This window comes from Lepidochelys olivacea (assembly GCF_965140295.1).
Source record: "Lepidochelys olivacea isolate rLepOli2 genome assembly, chromosome: 17".
In the NCBI taxonomy this organism is placed as follows: Eukaryota; Metazoa; Chordata; order Testudines; family Cheloniidae; genus Lepidochelys; species Lepidochelys olivacea.
In genome coordinates, this window is record NC_140427.1 from 2,008,111 (window position 1) to 2,026,481 (window position 18,371).

Sequence of the window (18,371 nt, forward strand, 5' to 3'; positions counted from 1 at the left end):
TAGGACCTACGCTAACCAGCCTAGTTTCATAGCGACGTTTGGGGATCAGTGGCATGACCCATATATTTAAGGCTGCACATTCGACCCCGATGTGGGCACCCCGGCTGGTCCCTGCTCCCACCCCTGGGCACGCTGGGGGCAGCGCTCCCCATAGCTAGTCGAGGGCACCATCACATCAGCTAACAGTTCAGCGGGGTGGGGGGGGGGCTGGCTGCCCCGCCTCGCCCTCTGACCAGGCTTCCTCACCAGCTCATGCTTCTTGCGGCTGGCCTCAGCTTCCTTCTTGGCCAGCTCGCCCATCTCCTCCTTGGTGTCCCGTAGCTGGCGCTGCAGCCGCTTGTTCTGCTCCTTCTCCCGGTTCTCGGCGGCTGCACGCTGGTCCCGCTCCTCCGTCAGCTTCTCCATGTTTTCCTTCAGGCGGCTGGCCAGGCTCTGGGGGCGCAGGGCACAGTCAGGCAGGTCACAGTTACCCCAATCCCCAGACAGGGCAGTGGAGGTGGCTAGGGTCACGCAGAGCAAGGGTGGGGAATAGAACCCAGGAGTCCTGGCGCCCCTCGAGATCAGCAGGGACATTTAAATTGGGGATTGGTCCTGCTTTGCGCAGGGGGTTGGACTAGATGACCTCCTGAGGTCCCTTCCAACCCTGATATTCTATGATTCGGGCCTTCCAGGGCCAGGCCACCTCAACAGCCAGCCCCACGGGGTGTGAGCCAGTCATCAAGGCCCTGCCAAGCCACAGGGGCTCCTGGATGCCCTGCCCAGAGCAGGGCCGCTGAGTCCCCATGCTGGCCCCCTCCCATACCCCCCTTCCCTCCCCGCCCAGCCGCAGGAGGCGATGGGGAGACGGCAGCCCTGACAGAATCAATATTCACTCGTCAAGAATAATCGCAGCAGAGAACGGCAATTACCCAGCCCGGCTCAGGAGCGAGCGCCGCCCCGTCGCTTCCCACTGAACGCTAATGGAACAAACGAACCCAGCGCCATGCATTTACATGAGGGGCTGGGGCGGGGGGAGAATGGAGGAGCTGCTTCCCCTGGGCGAGGGAGGGGGCAGAACAATTGCGGGGCTTTGGCGAATTGGAAAAATAGATTTAACTTTGTGTGAAGTAATTACAGCCTGTAACGCCGAGAAAAAATAGACTCAATCCTTCCCGGCAGCTGAGCCATCCGCTGCATATTTATGGCCCCGCCAGCAAGAGGGGAAGGGCAATACGGAGAGGGAGAGCTGAGCGCCTCGCCTCTCACGGCAGAGAGGGGCTGCGAACGCAGAATATAAAGCAGGCTGCGCTGAGCGGGAGCAGCAGAGTCTATAATTTCACTAAGTCAAGAGCAGCACTTTGCCACGCACCAGCTGGACTGCCAATGATTGTTATCAGTGCCCGCGGATAACCGGCCCAGGCAGGCGTGGAGCTGGGGGCGTCAGGGGACAGGGCGCAGCAGGATGCTGACACAGGAAGAATCAAGCCCGGTCCAGGTAACAGGCCGTGGGCAGCGGAAGGCCCGGAGAGCTGCCTAGCCAGTGTCCCCAGTCCAGAGCTCTGCACGGGCCACTCCAGGCGGCGTTAACGCTGCACCAGGAGCCCTCAGTCTCCCCCAGTGGCACCATCAACCCTGCCCAAACCCACAGCATCTGCTCTGGGACAGGGGCGCCCTTCGGTCCAGCCTTCGCACAGCGCTGGCACAGACTAGCCGAGAGGCCGCTGTGGGCTCCCCTGCCTGGCCCCACTCACAGCCAGTCCCACAGAATGACTGGAGCAGCAGCTGCCAACCTCCCTTGATGAACAGTCCTCCACTGGAGCTCGTGCCCAGCTGTGCTGGGCTGGAAACGAGGGGTGGCGCTCAGATCACCAGATGCCCAGGGAGCTCTCAGCCAGCGTGCAGGCCAGGCCAGGGGCCACTGGCAGACATGCTCGTTGACGAGCCCGCTGCACTGATGGGGCTGCCCTGCTCCCCACCATGCGGGGCCAGCAGTGGAGTTGGCTCAGAGGAGCTCCGGCTCCCCTCCTCCCCCAACAGCGCGACCTGCGGGGCCAGGGCGCCATCTGGAGCTCCCTACATTAAAGAAGTATGGGCTGGATGAATGGACGATAAGGTGGACAGAAAGCTGGCTAGATTGTCGGGCTCAATGGGTGGTGATCAATGGCTCCATGTCCAGTTGGCAGCCGGTATCAAGTGGAGTGCCCCAGGATCGGTCCTGGGGCCGGTTTTGTTCAATATCTTCACAAATGATCTGGAGGATGGTGTGGACTGCACCCTCAGCAAGTTTGCAGATGACACTAAACTGGGAGGAGAGGTAGATACGCTGGAGAGTAGGGATAGGATACAGAGGGACCTAGACAAATTAGAGGATTGGGCCAAAAGAAATCTGATGAGGTTCAACAAGGACAAGTGCAGAGTCCTGTACTTAGGACGGAAGAATCCCATGCACCGCTACAGACGAGGGACCAAATGGCTCGGCAGCAGTTCTGCAGAAAAGGACCTAGGGGTTATAGTGGATGAGAAGCTGGATGAGAGTCAACAGTGTGCCCTTGTTGCCAAGAAGGCTAACGGCATTTTGGGCTGTATAAGTAGGGGCATTGCCAGCAGATTGAGGGACATGATCATTCCCCTCTATTCGACATTGGTGAGGGCCTCATCTGGAGTACTGTGTCCAGTTTTGGGCCCCACACTACAAGGATGTGGAAAAATTGGAAAACGTCCAGCGGAGGGCAACAAAAATGATTAGGGGGCTGGGGCACATGACTTATGAGGAGAGGCTGAGAGAACTGGGATTGTTTAGTCTGCAGAAGAGAAGAATGAGGGGGGATTTGATGGCTGCTTTCAACTACCTGAAAGGGGGTTCCAGAGAGGATGGTTCTAAACTATTCTCAGTGGTAGAAGAGGACAGGACAAGGAGTAATGGTCTCAAGTTGCAGTGGGGGAGGTTTAGGTTGGATATTAGGAAAAACTTTTTCACTAGGAGGGTGGTGAAGCACTGGAATGCGTTATCTAGGGAGGTGGTGGAATCTCCTTCCTGAGAGGTTTTTAAGGTCAGGCTCGACAAAGCCCTGGTTGGGATGATTTATTTGGGGATTGGTCCCGCTTTGAGCAGTGGGTTGGACTAGATGACCTCCCAAGGTCCCTTCCAACCCTGATATTTTATGATTCTGTGATACCTCCAGGCGTTTGACTTGGGTCCTCTCGAACTCTAACCGCGTCTCCAGCTCCCGGATCTTGGCTTCCTGCCGGCTGACTAGAGACTTGTCCACCATGGACTGCTCGAGGAACTCCAGCTGGCTCTGCAGCCCTTGTAGCTGGGGACAGGACAGGCAGCAGCTCAGGTCACACCAAAAGAAAACCAAGGCTTGGCCCCATCCTGGTTCGGGAGAAGAGCCAGGCGGGCCAGCACATCCGGCTCAGCTGCAGACAGACCCAGCCCCTTGGGGTCAGTGCAGTGCCTTGAACCAGCACCCTCAGCAGCCGGGTGCTCCCTTCTCTCCAGCCCCCTGGTGACGGGGGCGGGGGCAGGCACTGCAGGCCATGCGCCTGTTTGCCCAAACGGCCTCTTCCCTGGGAGAGCGGCAGGTGCTGGGGCCTTTGGGCAGCGCTACCCTGCTGGGGAGCCAGGCTGGGGCCATTGCCGAGGGAGGTAGGGGCTCTCTGCAGGCAAGGTGGCTGTCCCCACGCTTGCTGCTGGGGTCTGCCAGGCTCTCCAGACTCACACATGTAGCGTGGGCAGCTAGGGGCCAGCGATTTCCCCTGTTTGGCCGTCACAGAGAGGATCAGGCTAAACCAGCCTGGCTGCGGACCTGGAGCGGCACACGGGTCTCCGCCAACGGCTGGACTCATGTTGCTCGCATCCCAGATTGCAGCGCAGGGGCCCAGCCCCTCCCAAACCCAAAGGCCATACTCTGGGTGTGCTCCCCCCCAGCACAATGATGACCCAGGACCACCCTGCTACCTTCTCCTGCAGCTCCTGCTTCTCTTTATTGGCGTCTTCCAGCTGGGACTGGAGGTCGTTTATCTGGGCCAGATCCCGGGAGGCCTGTGGGCAGAGAGTGTCTGGGCTGATCAGAATCCAGAGCCAGGCCAGCTGCCCTCTGCCAGCCCCAGGGCCACGGGCGCAGCGCCCCTAGGGCAGGCAGTGGGACTTGCCAGCCTCCGGGACAGCCCCCGGGCAGGCTCACAGCAGGGGAATCCAGCAGTGCCCTTTGGGTGCCAGGCCTGCTCTCCAGCTGGGATGCCAGGGATGGCCAGAGCTCAGCTGAGACTACAGAGCGGGGTGAAGACACCTAGCGGCTCACCTCACTTCCAGCCTCCACAGAGAGGCGCCTACGAGTGTCTGTGGTGCCAGGCTGGGCTAGCATGGTGTGGACGGGGCGCCCAGGGGCTGGGCTGGGGGGCATGCTCAGGGTGCCGTGGGGGGGTGCGCCAGCAGCACACAGGACTGGTAGAGCTGGGCACAGGTGACATCACCTGGGCCACTGATGCTTTGTGCTTCTTCATCAGTTCGTTCATGTCCTCCTGGTCCTCCTCCAGGCGGCTCTGCACCTCGTTCTTTTCCCGCTGCAGCCGGCTCAGCTGCTCCTCCAGCTGGGGGGAGACAGGGGAGAGGTGAGGCTGGCTAGTCCCATGTACACTGCTGCCCCCCAACCACTGCCCCCAAGGCTCCCCCCACCCACCCGGCACCAGCAGCAGGCACCTCTGTGCCCCTCCATCCTGCCGTAGCTGGGCTCCAGCCCGGTTCTGCCTGGGGAGGCCAGAGCCCAGGACAATAATGGACCTTCCAGCGCACCAGACCGCCAAGCCTGGGCTGGACGCAGGCCAGGGACGGACTGGCTCTCAGGGGTGGGCTCGGGGTCTTTCCCCTGCGCAAGCAAGATTGATGATGAGAGCTCGGAGGAATTAGCTCGAGATGCTCATGCCCACAGGAAGCTGGGGCCCGAGGGCAGGGCCAGGCCCCCTTTGCCTGCCATAACCATAAGGCTCTACGTTGGCCATGATCCATGGGGCTCGGAGCAGCCTGAACAAGCCTGCTGGGCAGGGAACCGGCTCATCGCAGGCCACGGGGGAGCGGAGCCGCACGGGCAGGGAACTGGCTCAGGCACTCACGGCTGCCTTGGCTTTGGAGATGTCGTCGATCTGCAGGTGAAGATCCTCAATTTCCACCTCCATGGACTTGCGGGCCTTGACTGCCGCTGCGCAGGTGAATTCAGACTCCTCCAGCTGCAGAGAGAGCCCGACACGGGGACTGTCAGCACCGGGCACGGGTCACGGCATGGGCGACGCACGCAGCAGCCTGGGGGCAGCCCCAGGGGTTTCTGTTGGGAGGAGCAGGGAATGGCGGCCGCGGTAGCCTTGCTTGTCCAGGAGGCAGCAGCACTGGTGTCGCCAAGGAGCCACTTCAGGAGTGGCAGGCACGGCCAGCACATGCCGTGGGGAGCAGGGAAGAGGGGGGATGGCAGCCCAGAGCACAGGAACCCCCCACAAGGGCCAGTCCTGACCTCCCCCAGCTCTCCCTAGCTCAGATCAGTGAGTGACGAGGGCTGAGAACCCCCCTCGGGAGACACGGAGGACAAGGCCGGGCCAGGCACAGAGCACGCACGGTCCCGGCAGGCAGTGCACACCTGATTTCTGAGCTGAGCGATCTCCCTCTTACTGGGCGCGTTGTTTTTCAGGTGATCCAGCATGATCTGGGCATCCGCCAGCAGCGCCTTGGTTCTCTTCAGATCCTTGCGCAGACGCTTCTCCGTCTCAAAATCCCGCTGGCTCACCTGGGCATGGGGAGGCCATGCAGGGGCTTGAGGGCACGCCCGCCCTACACTCTCCATCCCAGAGCAGTCCCCCACCCCCTCAGCAATGGGCACTGGCTCCCTCTAGAACCTGAGCACCACACCCGCGATGGGCAGAACCCCCAGCACCAGGGCTCAGCTCCTGCAGGGGACAGTGACCCCCGGGCACACCCGCGATGGGCAGAACCCCCAGCGCCAGGGCTCAGCTCCTGCAGGGGACAGTGACCCCCGGGCACACCCGCGATGGGCAGAACCCCCAGCGCCAGGGCTCAGCTCCTGCAGGGGACAGTGACCCCCGGGCACACCCGCGATGGGCAGAACCCCCAGTGCCAGGGCTCAGCTCCTGCAGGGGACAGTGACCCCCGGGCACAGAGTGGACGCCGCACTCCCTCTGCTCCGCTCTAGCACGGCCCTTCGCCCTGCACCATCGGGCGCATGCTCCCTCCGCGGAGGCAGCTGCTCGCTGCGGCCAACCTCAGTCTCGGACCTCCTGGCCAAGGACCAGTCTGGTCCCCAGAGCCCGCTCCACCCCAGACAGCGGCAGGCCAGAGGAGTGCTCCTGGGGCAGGGGCAGCGGGGCCCGCTGTGGTTTAGGAACTAGCCAGCCAGGGGTGCCCACGCCCCACTCTGCCATGCTGGCTTCAACCCGGGCCAAACCTCCTCCTTCCAGCAGTGCCCCCGGGAGGAAAGACTTTCAGATCTACCTGGGTTCAGTCCTGGCCATTAACCCCTGGGAGACCCAGCTCCACGCTGCACCCCCCAGCCGGGGTCTCTTGCCCGGGCGGTACCTGGTCACTAGCCGCAGACAGCTTGCTCTCCAGCTCCCGTTTCTCTCTCAGCACCTTCTGCTTATCCTCGTACTCCTCCTCCAGCTGCACTTCCATCTGCTTCAGCTGCGCCCGGCACCCCAGACACAAGAGCAAGAGGGTTTCCATGAGGCACGCTCGGGCCAGTGTGGCTGGGAGAGCAGTGTGCTGGACGTGCGGGGCTGGGTTAGCAGGACGGGGGGCCGGGCAAGCAGGCTGGGGAGGGACAGGCAGGGCTGGGCGAGCAGTGCACGGGACGGGGGCAGGGCAGCGAGCACAGGAAGGACCCTAACCTGCACTAGCCAGTCACCTCCCGGCTGGGGGGCCACTCGACGACCCTGGGTCCCAGTCCCAGTTAGGCCCCCAACCCCGTCTCTTAGCTCCTGCAGACATGATCCATGAGGCAATTTGGTGATACTGACTGTCCCTGCGCAAGAGAGACCCTAGGACTGGCACAGTGGGGGCTACAAATCCAGATTGAGGGGCACCGGGGTTACCCCATCCCCAGCCTTCTGGGGAAGTGGGGAGATGCTGGCTCCAGACCGCCCCGGGTCCCTGTGCCATGATTTGAGAGGAGCAGTGCACTGCCTGACCCAGCTAATGCAGGCAGAGTGAGCAGACGGGGAGAGCGACTGGTTAAACTTGTCAGGCCAGGAGAGCGACTGGTTAAACTCATCAGGCCAGGGCCGAGCAAGCTGCCAGCTAAGATCTGCGTGGGGAGCCAGAGTAACACAACCCGCCAATCACATCACAGGGCCCTACTGCCAGGCCCACAGCACTGGGTCTTCGGGGCCTGGGGGGGGACACGATGCAGCAGGCCAGGGATATCATGGGGAGTGGAACAGGAGAGAGGGGATTCATCTCTAGAAAAGAGCCCACGCTTCTCTCCAAACTCAGCCCACCCCCACTCTCCTGAGACCCTACCCATACCCTGCAGGTGGCTGCTCCAGAAGCTGGTGCCCCGGCTGTGCCCTATGCCATGGACAGCAGCTGGGCACTCAGCATCCTGCCCCACCCGCACCCCTCTAGCCCAGTGTCTCAGAGAGCAGCAAGCCCCCCGCCGAGCGGTTCGCACTGCGTCCCAGCTGACAACAGCATGGCCAGGATGAACTGGCTCGCCCGGCCCCCAGCCTAGTATGGCAGGGAGATCACGACCAGACATGGCAGCTCCTCCGAGCAAGGAGCACTGCACCCCTGCCTTGCTGAGCCCTACGCCGCTTGGTGCAGCCCCTGACACTGCCTGGCAGTCGGTGCCCAGTGTTTTCTCATGGCAGCATTCAGCACCAGGTCACGAGCAGCCGGGGGCTGTGTGCGCCCCACACCCTGTGTGTACCAAGGGGGCTGGCCCCCACTCCATCTGACAGAGAACACAGGCCAGCCCGGCAGGCACCAGGGCCGCTGTACCTGGGACAGGGGCCCTCTGCCAGGCACAGCAGGCCTGAGGTACGTGGGTGGCAGGCAGCAGGGAGGCAGCTGTCTCTCCACTGGCCAAACACCCTCGTGCCCCTGCCCAGCAGTGAGGGCAGAGCGACGCTCTGGCCCTACCTTCTTCTGGCACGACTGCCTGATCTCCTCCACCTCCTCGTCGCGGCTCTCCACCTCCTTGGAGTGGGTCTGCCGCAGGCGCTCCATCTCCATCTCCAGACGCAGCTTGGCCTGCGGGCGGAAAGCAGCCCTGGTCAGCCCGACGCCAGGGGCCTGGCCACGCCACTCCTGGCAGAGCGGCCCTCTGCTGATCACTTCCATCCCGCTGAGCCTGAATGCAGCCACGCAGAGCGAGTGTGGGCCAGAGCATGGCCACTAGCCCTCAGGGGCAGCACACGGATAGGGCCAGCCCAAGGCCTGTCGGACCTGTAACCCTCAGTCTCCACTGCCCTGCACACTAGACAGAAGCTGTCTGCCCCGGTAACATAGACGCCCCCTCGGCCAGCACGGCATAGAGCAATTGGCCTGCACCCAGGGAGAGGTCCTGTGTTACCCCGGCTAAGAGCTGCCAGGGAGCGCAGGGACAGGGGCACCCTTGTGTTGGGGAGCCGAAGTGACAAACACTCCCTGCCGATCGCCGGTGCTTGGCACCAGAGACGGGAGGACCCCCCGCTCCCTGCCGATCGCTGGTGCTCGGTGCCAGAGACAGGAGGCCCCCTGCTCCCTGCCCATTGCTAGGGCTCTGTGCTAGAGACGGGGGCCCCCCGCTCCCTGCCCATTGCCGGGGCTCAGCGCAAGAGACAGGGCCCCCCACTCCCTGCCCATTGCTAGGGCTCGGTGCTAGAGACAGGGGCCCCCCGCTCCCTGCCCATTGCCGGGGCTCAGCGCCAGAGACAGGGCCCCCCGCTCCCTGCCCATTGCTGGGGCTTTTCACAGCGATGACGCTCACAGTGCCACCAGTCCAATGCCCACGCTGCTGCTCTGCCAGCCAGCATCTCGGCGGTCCTTGCAGGCCACTGCTCCGTGATGGGAGGCAGCGTTACTGTCTCTCCGAGCCCCCAGGGCAGGCCTGGCCCCACACACCAGCTGGTCGCCCCATGCTCTAGTCCCCTGGAGGGGGTTGCCGCAGCAGAGAGGGAGCGCCCCACCCACACTGAATGCAGGGTTACCTAGCAAGCCGGCCGGCCAGAGCCATGTGAGCCCTGAGCGGGAGGCAGCCAGCACGACAAACCCACATGAAACCGGCACACCCAGAAACCAGCCCAGGCTCAGCCTGCCAGCCTGGGACGCCTGCCGCCTGCTCGGGGTGGGAGCCGCACTCTGATCCCTGCATCGAGGCAGGATCGAATCCAGTCGATCACCCTGCACCCCCACACCCCCCGAGGTCTCAGCCAGGCATCTCGCTCCAGGCCCTGCCCCCTCCGCACCTGCTCCAGCAGCTGGATGGTCCCGGCCTGCTCATCCAGCTCCTCCTCCTGGTCCTTGACCTTCGCCTCTAGGTCCCGCAGCTGCTTCTTCACCTTGGCCAGGGAGGCCTCATCCTTGGACTCCTGGGAGGAGACGTCTTGGAGCTCGGCCTCCAGGGCTTCCACCTTCTGGGTGAAGCTCATGATGTCGGAGTCTCTGTCCTGGAAGAGAGAGCAGGGAGCGCCTGCTGAGCCGGCCTCACCGAGCCGCCCGGCCGCAGCCCTGCCAGCGAGGGGCAGGGGAATGGGCTGGCCATTCTGCTCACCTGCAGCTGCTGCTTGAGGCCGAAGACCTCTGTGATGAGCATGTCCTTCTCCCGACTCAGCTTCTCCCGCAGCAGCTTCTCTCGCTGGGCTTCTTCGTGAGCCTGAGCGAGCTCGCTGTCAAACCTGAGACACCCACGGCCAGGCCGTCAGCTGTCCGCACGCCAGCTCAGCTCAGGCACCAAACCCACTCCGTGCCGGAGCGCCCTCCCCCTGCGCTCTGCCATGATGCTGCTGTCTGCCCAGTCACTGCCCGAGGCAGCATCCGGGCGGGACGAAGCCGAGACCGGCAGGGGCTGTAGCCCCTGTTGAGGTGGTGTACCTGGCTCCTGCCCAAAAGGGCATGCATCTTTCCCCACCCCCCAGCCGGGACCCCCCAGGAGATTCCCGGCCGGCACTGAAGCCCTGGGGAGCACCAGGACACAAGTAGCTAAGCACCTTCCTCCGGGAAAAAGGCCATGGTGCTAATGCAGCCAGGACAGAGCCAGGACACCCTGAGGCTGCTCAGCGTGGGAGGCAGGTGCAGCGTCACTTCCCGCCCCAGCCCTCCTTCCTGCTCAGCTCTGTCCTGTCACTGCCTAGCCCGCCGGCAACGCAGATTCCTGGAGCTGTGCAAGGAGCTGGCCCCCGCCAGACAGCCAGGAGAGCCCTGGGGGACAGCGGATGCCCCGTGGAGCAGGACAGGAGCCTGGCTTGATGCATGGGTCCAGGAAAGGAGGGAAATGCCTCTGCAGGGTGCGTGTGCTCTGGGAGTGATTCCCAGCTCGAGAAGATGACCCCGCGCTACCTCTGGGCGAGCAGCAGGAGGGGTTACTGCTGAGCGTGCGCCTAGCGTCTCTGGCAGGCACATACTCGGGGCGGCAGCCCCGCCCCCCGACATGGCAACGCTCTCTCTAACTGCCCTCCCACTACGTCCAGGTGCTGATCCTGGCCACCCCAGGCAGCAGATCCCCAGTGGGGCAGGGGAGCCGAGGCAGTGGGCACATCGCTCCCTGGGCACAGCTCCTGCTCTGACTGGCTAGAGGAGGCATGGCGCTGGGAGAAGACAGAAGATTACTGGTTTCTCATTGCTGGGCCCCCATCTCTGCAGTACTGTTAGGGGAACTGTTTCAGAAGCGGCGCAGGGACTCAGGGTACGTCTACACTAGAGCTGCAGGTGATTCCCCGCTTGGGCAGACATACGCACGCTAGCTCTGATCCAGCGGTGTGGCCGCCCGGGGATGTGCCCGGGGTGGTGAGCCCACCTGGCCGCCTGGAGTGCACTCGTTCCATCGGAGCTAGCGTGGGTATGGCCGCTCAGACTGGGAAGCGCCCCCAGCTCCCCGGTAGACGTTCCCGCAGGAGCCCAAGGGTGAAAACGGACCTAGGCTCCTAAGTCCCTCAGGCCCTTCAGAAAAGGTCACTCCAAAGACACAAGGCGAGTCCATGGCTGAGCCAGGAACTGAACCCGGGGCTCTCTCGCCAGAGGCCACTGGGCTTCCTCACGCCCACCTGCTGGCTCTGCCTCCGAGGCTGGCCCGGCCGGGAGTGGGACTGGCCTGGCAGCATGGCACATTCAACCAGCCCCGGCAGTGTGCTCTCCAGCTGGGCCCAGGGTGGGAGTCCTCAGGAGAGGAAGTGTGATGAAGTGGGACTGTTCTTAATATTTCCTCTGAATAGTGTGAGGGTGCCTCAGTTTCCCCTAGGCAGTTCTTAAGTCTCTAGGGGGTGGGGTAAGGGTGTATAATCACTGCGGAGCCCTAGAGGGCAGGTGTGTGCAGGGGTCTGGACACAGAGAATGGCTGACACCCTGTTTCCTGACAACTGATGGCCTGGGCCCTTCCCCCTGCAAGGTGAGAGCTAAAGGGTTGGAGAATAAAAGAATCCGGTGACCTCCTGGCCTGGGAAAGGGACAAAGCCCAGAGGAGGAGGGGCTGGAGGGAGTTTCAGTTTGGGGCTGGCTGGGACATGGAGTGAAGTGCAGACGTGGTTGTCTGACTCACTGGCCCCAAAATGGACCCGGCTGAGGGGTCTTGTTCTCTGCACCTACAAGCTCTGTGTTAGACCACGTTCCTGTCGTCTAATAAACCTCTGTTTTGCTGGCTGGCTGAGAGTCCCGTCTGACTGCGGAGTCGTGGGGCAGGACCCTCTGGCTCCCCCAGGACCCCGCCTGGGGGGACTGGCTGGGGGAAGCGCATGGAGGGGCAGAGGATGCTGAATGCTCCGAGGTCAGACCCAGGAAGGGGGAAGCCAGGGGAGCTGTGTGTCCTGCAGACAGGCTGCTCACCGGAAGGCGACTGCCCCAGAGTCCTGCCTTGCTCCGTGGGGAGCAGTCCCGGAGCATTGCCCGGGGACGCCGTGGCAGGGAGGAGTGCCCAGCACGCTCCTCACCTTCGCTGCTTCTTTTCCAGCTCGTGGCTGCGCCCCTGGTGCCCCTCCAGGTGCAGCTTGGTGTCCTGCAGCTCTGCCGTCAGGCGCTGACATTTCTTCTTCAGCTGGTGCAGGGCTCGCTGGCACTCCTCCTGGTCAGCCTGAAGATCCGCCAGCTGCGGGTGGGAGCAACAGGCACGGCTTAGGGCTCTGCCAGGGGGGGCCGGGCATCCCATCGCCTCCGCTCCACCTCCCAACTCAGCCACAGAGCCCTTGGGGTGAGCCCTTCCCGGGTTTGGGAGGGGAGCAGACAGCTGCACGGGGCTTCACGGAGCCAGCAGTGCGGGTGCAGAGAGGCTGAGTTCCGAGGACCCCGCGAAGGAGACGCTCTGCGGCATGCGGCCCGGGCACCCCCACTGCCAGCCTGCCAGGGCCCCGGGCCGCACAGCACGTGGAGACGACAGGCGCCCCTCGGCTCACACAGGGCAGGGCCTGCTGGGAACCGCCGGCTCAGCAAGACGCGCACCCTGCGTTAACAGTAAGGGCAGCACACGCCGCCACGTCGGCCGCCGGGAGGCTAAATAACCGGGCGCCTGGCGTCAGTCCCCGGTGGGGGTCACCCGTGCCTATGTGTATGTATGTGGGGGGGGGTCACTGGCGCTGGGGGGGAGGAGACGGCACCGGTGCACACGGGACGGGGGGGTCACCGGTACGCGTGCGGGGGGGGTCCCCCGACAGGGCCGGCCTCACTTACTCTTCTCTCCTGCTGCCTCTTGCTCTGCTGCTCCAGCTCCAGCTTGTCCTCAAACTCCTGCTGTACGCGCTTCTTGGTGAAATCCAGCTCGCGGACGGCTCGCTCGTACTTCAGCCGCCACTCGCCGCCTGCGGGAGGGAACCAGAGCCCCAGGCTGAGGATCTCTCCTGAGCAGACCCCAGACTGGGCTTGCGGAGTGCATGGAACAGGCCAGGGGAAGCGGGGGTCTCGCTGCTGCCATATGTGCTGAAGGCGGATGGTGAGAGCCCCCCACATGCCCCGGGAGCAGGGGGTGACCCCACTGATCAGTAACCACGATGCCCTGTATGTAGGTGGGGAAACAGAGGCATGGATCGGGCAAGTCACCTGCCCAGGGCACAGAGTGAGACGGGTGATGTGCCCCCGTGTGTGGAGATGGAGGAGGAGCAGAGGGCAGGGAGTGAGGGGGGTTTTGGGGGGCTGCCTGGGGCAGGCCAGCACCTGAGTCATCATCGTCGAGCTCCCCATTGAGCTCGGCCGCCCGGATGAGCCGCGCCTCCATCACCTCCATTTCCATGGAATCCATCTGCTTCTTCAGCACCTCGTACTTGGCCTGGGAGGGGGAAACAAGGCCCAGGTTGGTGCCAAGGGGCAGAATGGGGCACCCGGCCCCTGGGGGAACAAGGCCCAGGTTGGCGTCGAGGGGCAGAGCAGGAGTTTCTGCATAGGCACAGGGGGCATCACCGGACCTGGTGGGGGAGCTGGGCGTTTGTGGGTAGGACAGGGGGCATTGCCAGACCTGCGGGGGGGGGGGCGGGGAGCCCAGGGCTGGGGGAAGAGGTGGCTGGTGTGTAGGCATAGGGGGCATTGCCAGACCTGGTGGGGGGGGGGGAGCGGGGAGCCCAGGGCTGGGGGAAGAGGTGGCTGGTGTGTAGGCATAGGGGGCATTGCCAGACCTGGGGGCGGGGAGCCCAGGGCTGGGGGAAGAGGTGGCTGGTGTGTAGGCATAGGGGGCATTGCCAGACCTGGGGGGAGCAGGACCCATTGCCGGTGTGCGGCTGGGTGTCCTGCTCCAGGCTCCCACAGCCCCTGCGAAAGGAGGCTGCTCTCGGAGCAGAGCTCACAGGCAACGGTGGAGTGCGCCGGCAGCCAGCCCCCCTCACCTGCAGATCCTTCATCTCCTTCTCCGCCCGCAGCCGCTCGGCCGTCTCCGCATCCAGCAGCTGGGAGGCCGACTCCCCCGTGTGCCGCTCGTCCGTCAGCTCGGCCGTGAGCTCTGCCACCTGGGGATCCGCAGTGCGAGGCTGAGCGGGCGCCATGGCCGGGGCGGGGGGGAAGGGGCAGTGCCCAGGGATCGCAGCAAGGCGGGGCCTGGCAATGGGGCCTCCACAGGGACCAGGAAAGGGACCCACCCCTCTCCCCTGTACCCGCCAGACCACACAGCAAGCCTGGGAAGGCAGCTGGCACCGTGCCCACATGCCCAGCCTGACATACCCTGCTCTCCAGCCGGTCGCTGCCTAGCCGCAGCTCGCTGCGCTCTTTCTCCACCTTCTCGAGCTTGCCCTTCAACTGCTGGATCTCCTCCTGGAACAAAGACGGCAATGAGGGGGGGCATCACCAGACCAGGGCTGGGGGAGCCCAGGGCTGGGGCAGCAGGGCCCCTCCAGGCAGCAGGAACTGAGCTGTTAGTAACTGATGCCAGTTTGGGGGTCTCAGCCCCACAGTGCTGCTGGCCCCCCACGCCAGCAGGGCTGGGAGGGGCATGCAGGGGGCTGGGGCTCTCTGTGCTGAGCACTCTGCATGGCCTTTCCCGCAGCCTAGTCTACGACAGGATGTCACTTTCAAACCCATCTCTGGAGTGCATCTTCCCCCCACCCCACGTCTCCCCGCTCTCCTCCACTGCCACCTCGCAGAATCCAGCATGCAGCCAAGGTGACAAGGCCGCAGCTGGGAAGGGCTCCGGGCTCAGCACCTAACGGGCCCATGGGAGGGTCCCAGGAGCTGATCCCGGCCCGGCCCGGCCCAGCCCAGCGGCCTGCAGATGGCAAAGGGGCACCCCCCACCTCCCCGTGCAGGAGGCTGATCTGAGGCAGAGGGAGCGGCACGGCTGGGCCCAGCAGCTCCGCCACGCTCCAGCCGCAGCCAGAGACAGGCGAGAAGGGCTCTCGGCTACCGGTGGACTGACCCCTTGATGCCAGTAACCCGAACGGGCTGCGGGAGGCTCAGGCCGCCCGGTCAGCATCACACACCCACGTAGACGTCGCCCATCCCTTCTGCCACTGAGGCCAGGGGCACCCCAGCGCAGGGGGCTCTGGCTCGGCCGGCAGCGCCGCCAGCCAGGCCCAGGGCTGGGGGCAGTCGGGGAGGGCAAGGAGGAGGCAGATGACAGCCTGGCACACACTAGGTTAGCCTCCTGCCCTTCGATGGCTGCCAGGGGAGGTTTCCTTCCCAGGCACTGAGCCGCAGTTCTCCAGCAGAGGGGAAGGGCCAGGCTGCCAGCCGCCCCCACACAGTGCAGCAGCCTCTCGGCACAGAGCTTTAGCTCCATTCGCCACGCCTGGCAATCGGGCCCATGCGAACACAGCCTCTTGCAATGCTATCGACAAGCCGATCCAGAAATTAGCCAGGTATTTGCTCCTTCACTGGAATCAGGCTGGGTGAGAGATGCCCGGCACCCCGTCCTTGCACGCCTCCCCCTGAGTGTGCACGCGTACCATGGCTCCTCACATTGCCGTGCAGAGCCCAGGACAGAAGGTGACCCAGTCTGAGCCCTGTGTGACCCCCAGAGCAGGCGGGAACTCGCCCCAAAGTCCATTTGTGGAGGGGGTTCCCTGCATGCTTCCCAGCCCAGCAGCAGCACTGCCATGAGCCGGCTGGAAAACCCTCCTGAGGAGGGGGCAAGGCCAGTTTCCCATTTGCACTCCCCTTCAGACAGCCTGGAGCGACTCCCGTCCCCGGAGCGGCTGCGGCTGAGATCCTACGCACGTCTTTGCCCCGGATCTGCTCCTCTGTCAGCTGCACCTCGACGAGGGGCCGCACGGTGGTGAAGAGCTTCCACCAGGGCCAGTCCTTCACCCCCTTGTTCTTCTTGATGTTCTTCTGCACACAGCGGATAGCCAGCTCCTGGATCTGGGGAAAGCAGCCAGGGTCAGGGCAGCTCCACCCTGGACCAGAGCTGCCTTCCCTGCACTGAGTGACTCCACCCGGGGGAGCCCAGCGCCTGGCTTTGCCAAGAGGCAATCCCATGTGGAGAACATGGAGACCTGGGCCAGTGGGGAGGCATTGCCTGCCAGGGGCCTGGTGGAGCAGAGCCCCCGTCTGCCTGCATAGCCGCTCCTATCACCCTCCCTAGAACAACTGCACCTGGTTTCTTTACTGCTGGATGAATCCAAGCTCCCACGCAGCCATCAGCGCTAATCCTGCCGACACCCGCACAAGCTCTGCTTTATGGACTCTTCAACAACACAAGTAAGAGCTGACACAGCTACTTATCTTAATGGAAGAGCCCCTGCCCCGCGAGCCGCTCACAGCCCCCTTGTGTGCAGGGAGTGCCAGCTTGCAGGCAGTGCCTATGTACCCATAACATTGGCTCCCTGGCTCCAGCAACAAGACGAGGCAGGCTGCAGCCTGGAGTGCACAGAAGCCAGCGGGAGATACCTCCCACTCCCCAGCCCCCACGCAGCCCTCCTGCCCAGCTCCTCAAGAGGGGGCGGCTGCCGGCACGCTGGGACCTCACCGGAAAGCCGGGGAGAGCAGGAGCGGCTCCGTCTCCTCCGTGCTGGGTGCCCTGCAGGACGCAGGCAGGCAGGACCCCCCCAGGGGAAGCCCAGCTCGGAGGGGGCGGCGCTCGAGGCAGAGCTGCCCATTTTAGGTGAAGTCATGCAGCTGCCGGGGTGGTATGTAAACGGGAAGGGGACCGGGGGCGGGCGCGGCAGGGGGGCTGCCCTGCTGAATACCTTTCTCTTCTTGAAGTGCTGGCGTGCCAGGAAGCCCCTGCACGCAGCCTGGAAGAGTGCAATGTTCTTGCTCGTTTGCTCGTCTCGCTGCTCCTCAAGCTTGGCCAGGGTCCCTGCCCGGAAAAACGCCTGCGGGGGAGGAGAGCAGGTGAGCAGACCCCCGGGGGGCAGACGGGGGCCTCGCCCCGGACACTGCAGAAAGCTCAATGCCCCCATCCTCACAGGCACCCGGCATCGCCCACTCTGCGAGCCAGCCTGGCCCACTCGTGCACAGAGGGGCCGGTGTGTGGGTGGGGGGCCGGAGCGCGGCCGCACCCTGCACTGTTGGTCAGAGGGGATCCGTGCAGCTGGCAGCACCAGGCAGAGCCGCCACGGTGACAGCCTGGCACGAAGCCAGAGGCTGCACTGGAGACAGGCAGCTCCCTCCGACCCCCCAGCATCTCTGCCTCTCCTTGCCTGGAGCTCCCCAAGCAACGGCAGCTCTGTGCAACGCTGCTCCCGCAGGCTTGCCTCCCCGAGACCAGACTGCTCTGAGCTGCCCCCACTGCCGGAGCCAAGCAGGGGGCCGGGAGACAGAGGTATAGGAGTGACCCCAAATAGTCTCACACCCACTTGGCTGGCCTCACGGACAGAACAGCTCCCATGCCAGCTTGCTGCCTTCAGGCAGCCTCTGCCACTGCCCTGGGCTACAGCATTGCCCACCGTGCCGGGGCACAATGTGCAGCCAGACCACCCCAGCCCCTCTCCTGCTGGGGCCGCACCCTGGAGATGAGCTGTGACTAACTGACACAACCCTTACACAAGGTGGGTGCAAATGCCACAACTGGAGCCTGATTGGGACCTGTGTGCTTTGGACCAGACAGAAGGGGGGGACGGACGGCTAGGGAGCAGACTGACTGGGGGATGGACGGACAGACGGCTGGGGAGACGGACGGCTGGGGAGCAGATGGGGCGATAACCCGCCCCAGGGGCCGCGCAGAAGGCTGGTCTACCAGGCTGGGCCAGAGGCGGTGCAGTCGGCTCGCCTCTGCCCTCGCTCCAGCGCAGCGTCTCCCACCACCGCCTTACTCTGGGGGGCCCCGGCTCCGGCCCCAGACACCCCTAGGTAACAATAAGCCAGAGGAGTCACTGCAGAGTGAACGCATCTGTCCGACAGCAATGGCTGCGATGCCCCGTGTGCAGATCCAGGGTGGGGGGTCCCTGGTGCTGGGCTGGGAGAACATGACACGTTCACTTCCACCCCCATGCTCTCCGAGGCCCCGGCTGTCTTCTCACATGAGCCATGTGGCACAGAGCGGTCTGGCCTCTGCCAGGAGACGAGCTGGCCCTTCAGGGCTGCTGTGCCTGGCCAGCCCAGGGAGAGGTGCCAATCCCGGACGGAGGCCCCCCGCAGCGTGACGTGCCAGTCGCCCCTTGCAGTCAGTGCCATGGAGCAGGCCTCAATAGTAGGTGGTCCTGGCACTCGGCCCTCCAGCGTCCCCTGCTCCTGAGCAGGGGAGAGACACCGCGGCCGCTGGCTCAATGGCCCCATCCCTGGCAAGGCTGCCCCTGTGGTGCTACTGGCTGGTGGTAGTGGGGGCCTGGGTGGGCACTGGGGCCGG

The 18,371-nt window shown here is 64.3% G+C and overlaps 1 protein-coding gene across 4 annotated transcripts in view; it reads right to left on the reverse strand.

Moving 5' to 3' along the window:
- The window catches only part of MYO18A (myosin XVIIIA), a 130,743-nt gene that overhangs the window by 18,561 nt on the left and 93,811 nt on the right, over nt 1-18,371 (reverse strand). For all 4 annotated transcript variants that reach the window (XM_084650838.1, XM_084650837.1, XM_084650836.1 and 1 more), the window contains 17 exons: nt 16,771-16,899; nt 15,800-15,943; nt 14,309-14,398; nt 13,978-14,097; nt 13,316-13,427; nt 12,836-12,963; nt 12,103-12,257; nt 9,735-9,858; nt 9,430-9,630; nt 8,123-8,233; nt 6,560-6,664; nt 5,607-5,753; nt 5,092-5,205; nt 4,456-4,572; nt 3,941-4,024; nt 3,156-3,293; nt 247-432 (listed from right to left, as the gene is read on the reverse strand). In XM_084650838.1, the coding sequence (XP_084506964.1) occupies nt 247-432; nt 3,156-3,293; nt 3,941-4,024; nt 4,456-4,572; nt 5,092-5,205; nt 5,607-5,753; nt 6,560-6,664; nt 8,123-8,233; nt 9,430-9,630; nt 9,735-9,858; nt 12,103-12,257; nt 12,836-12,963; nt 13,316-13,427; nt 13,978-14,097; nt 14,309-14,398; nt 15,800-15,943; nt 16,771-16,899 (2,205 nt within the window). The remainder of the gene's footprint in view (nt 1-246; nt 433-3,155; nt 3,294-3,940; nt 4,025-4,455; nt 4,573-5,091; nt 5,206-5,606; nt 5,754-6,559; nt 6,665-8,122; nt 8,234-9,429; nt 9,631-9,734; nt 9,859-12,102; nt 12,258-12,835; nt 12,964-13,315; nt 13,428-13,977; nt 14,098-14,308; nt 14,399-15,799; nt 15,944-16,770; nt 16,900-18,371) is intronic.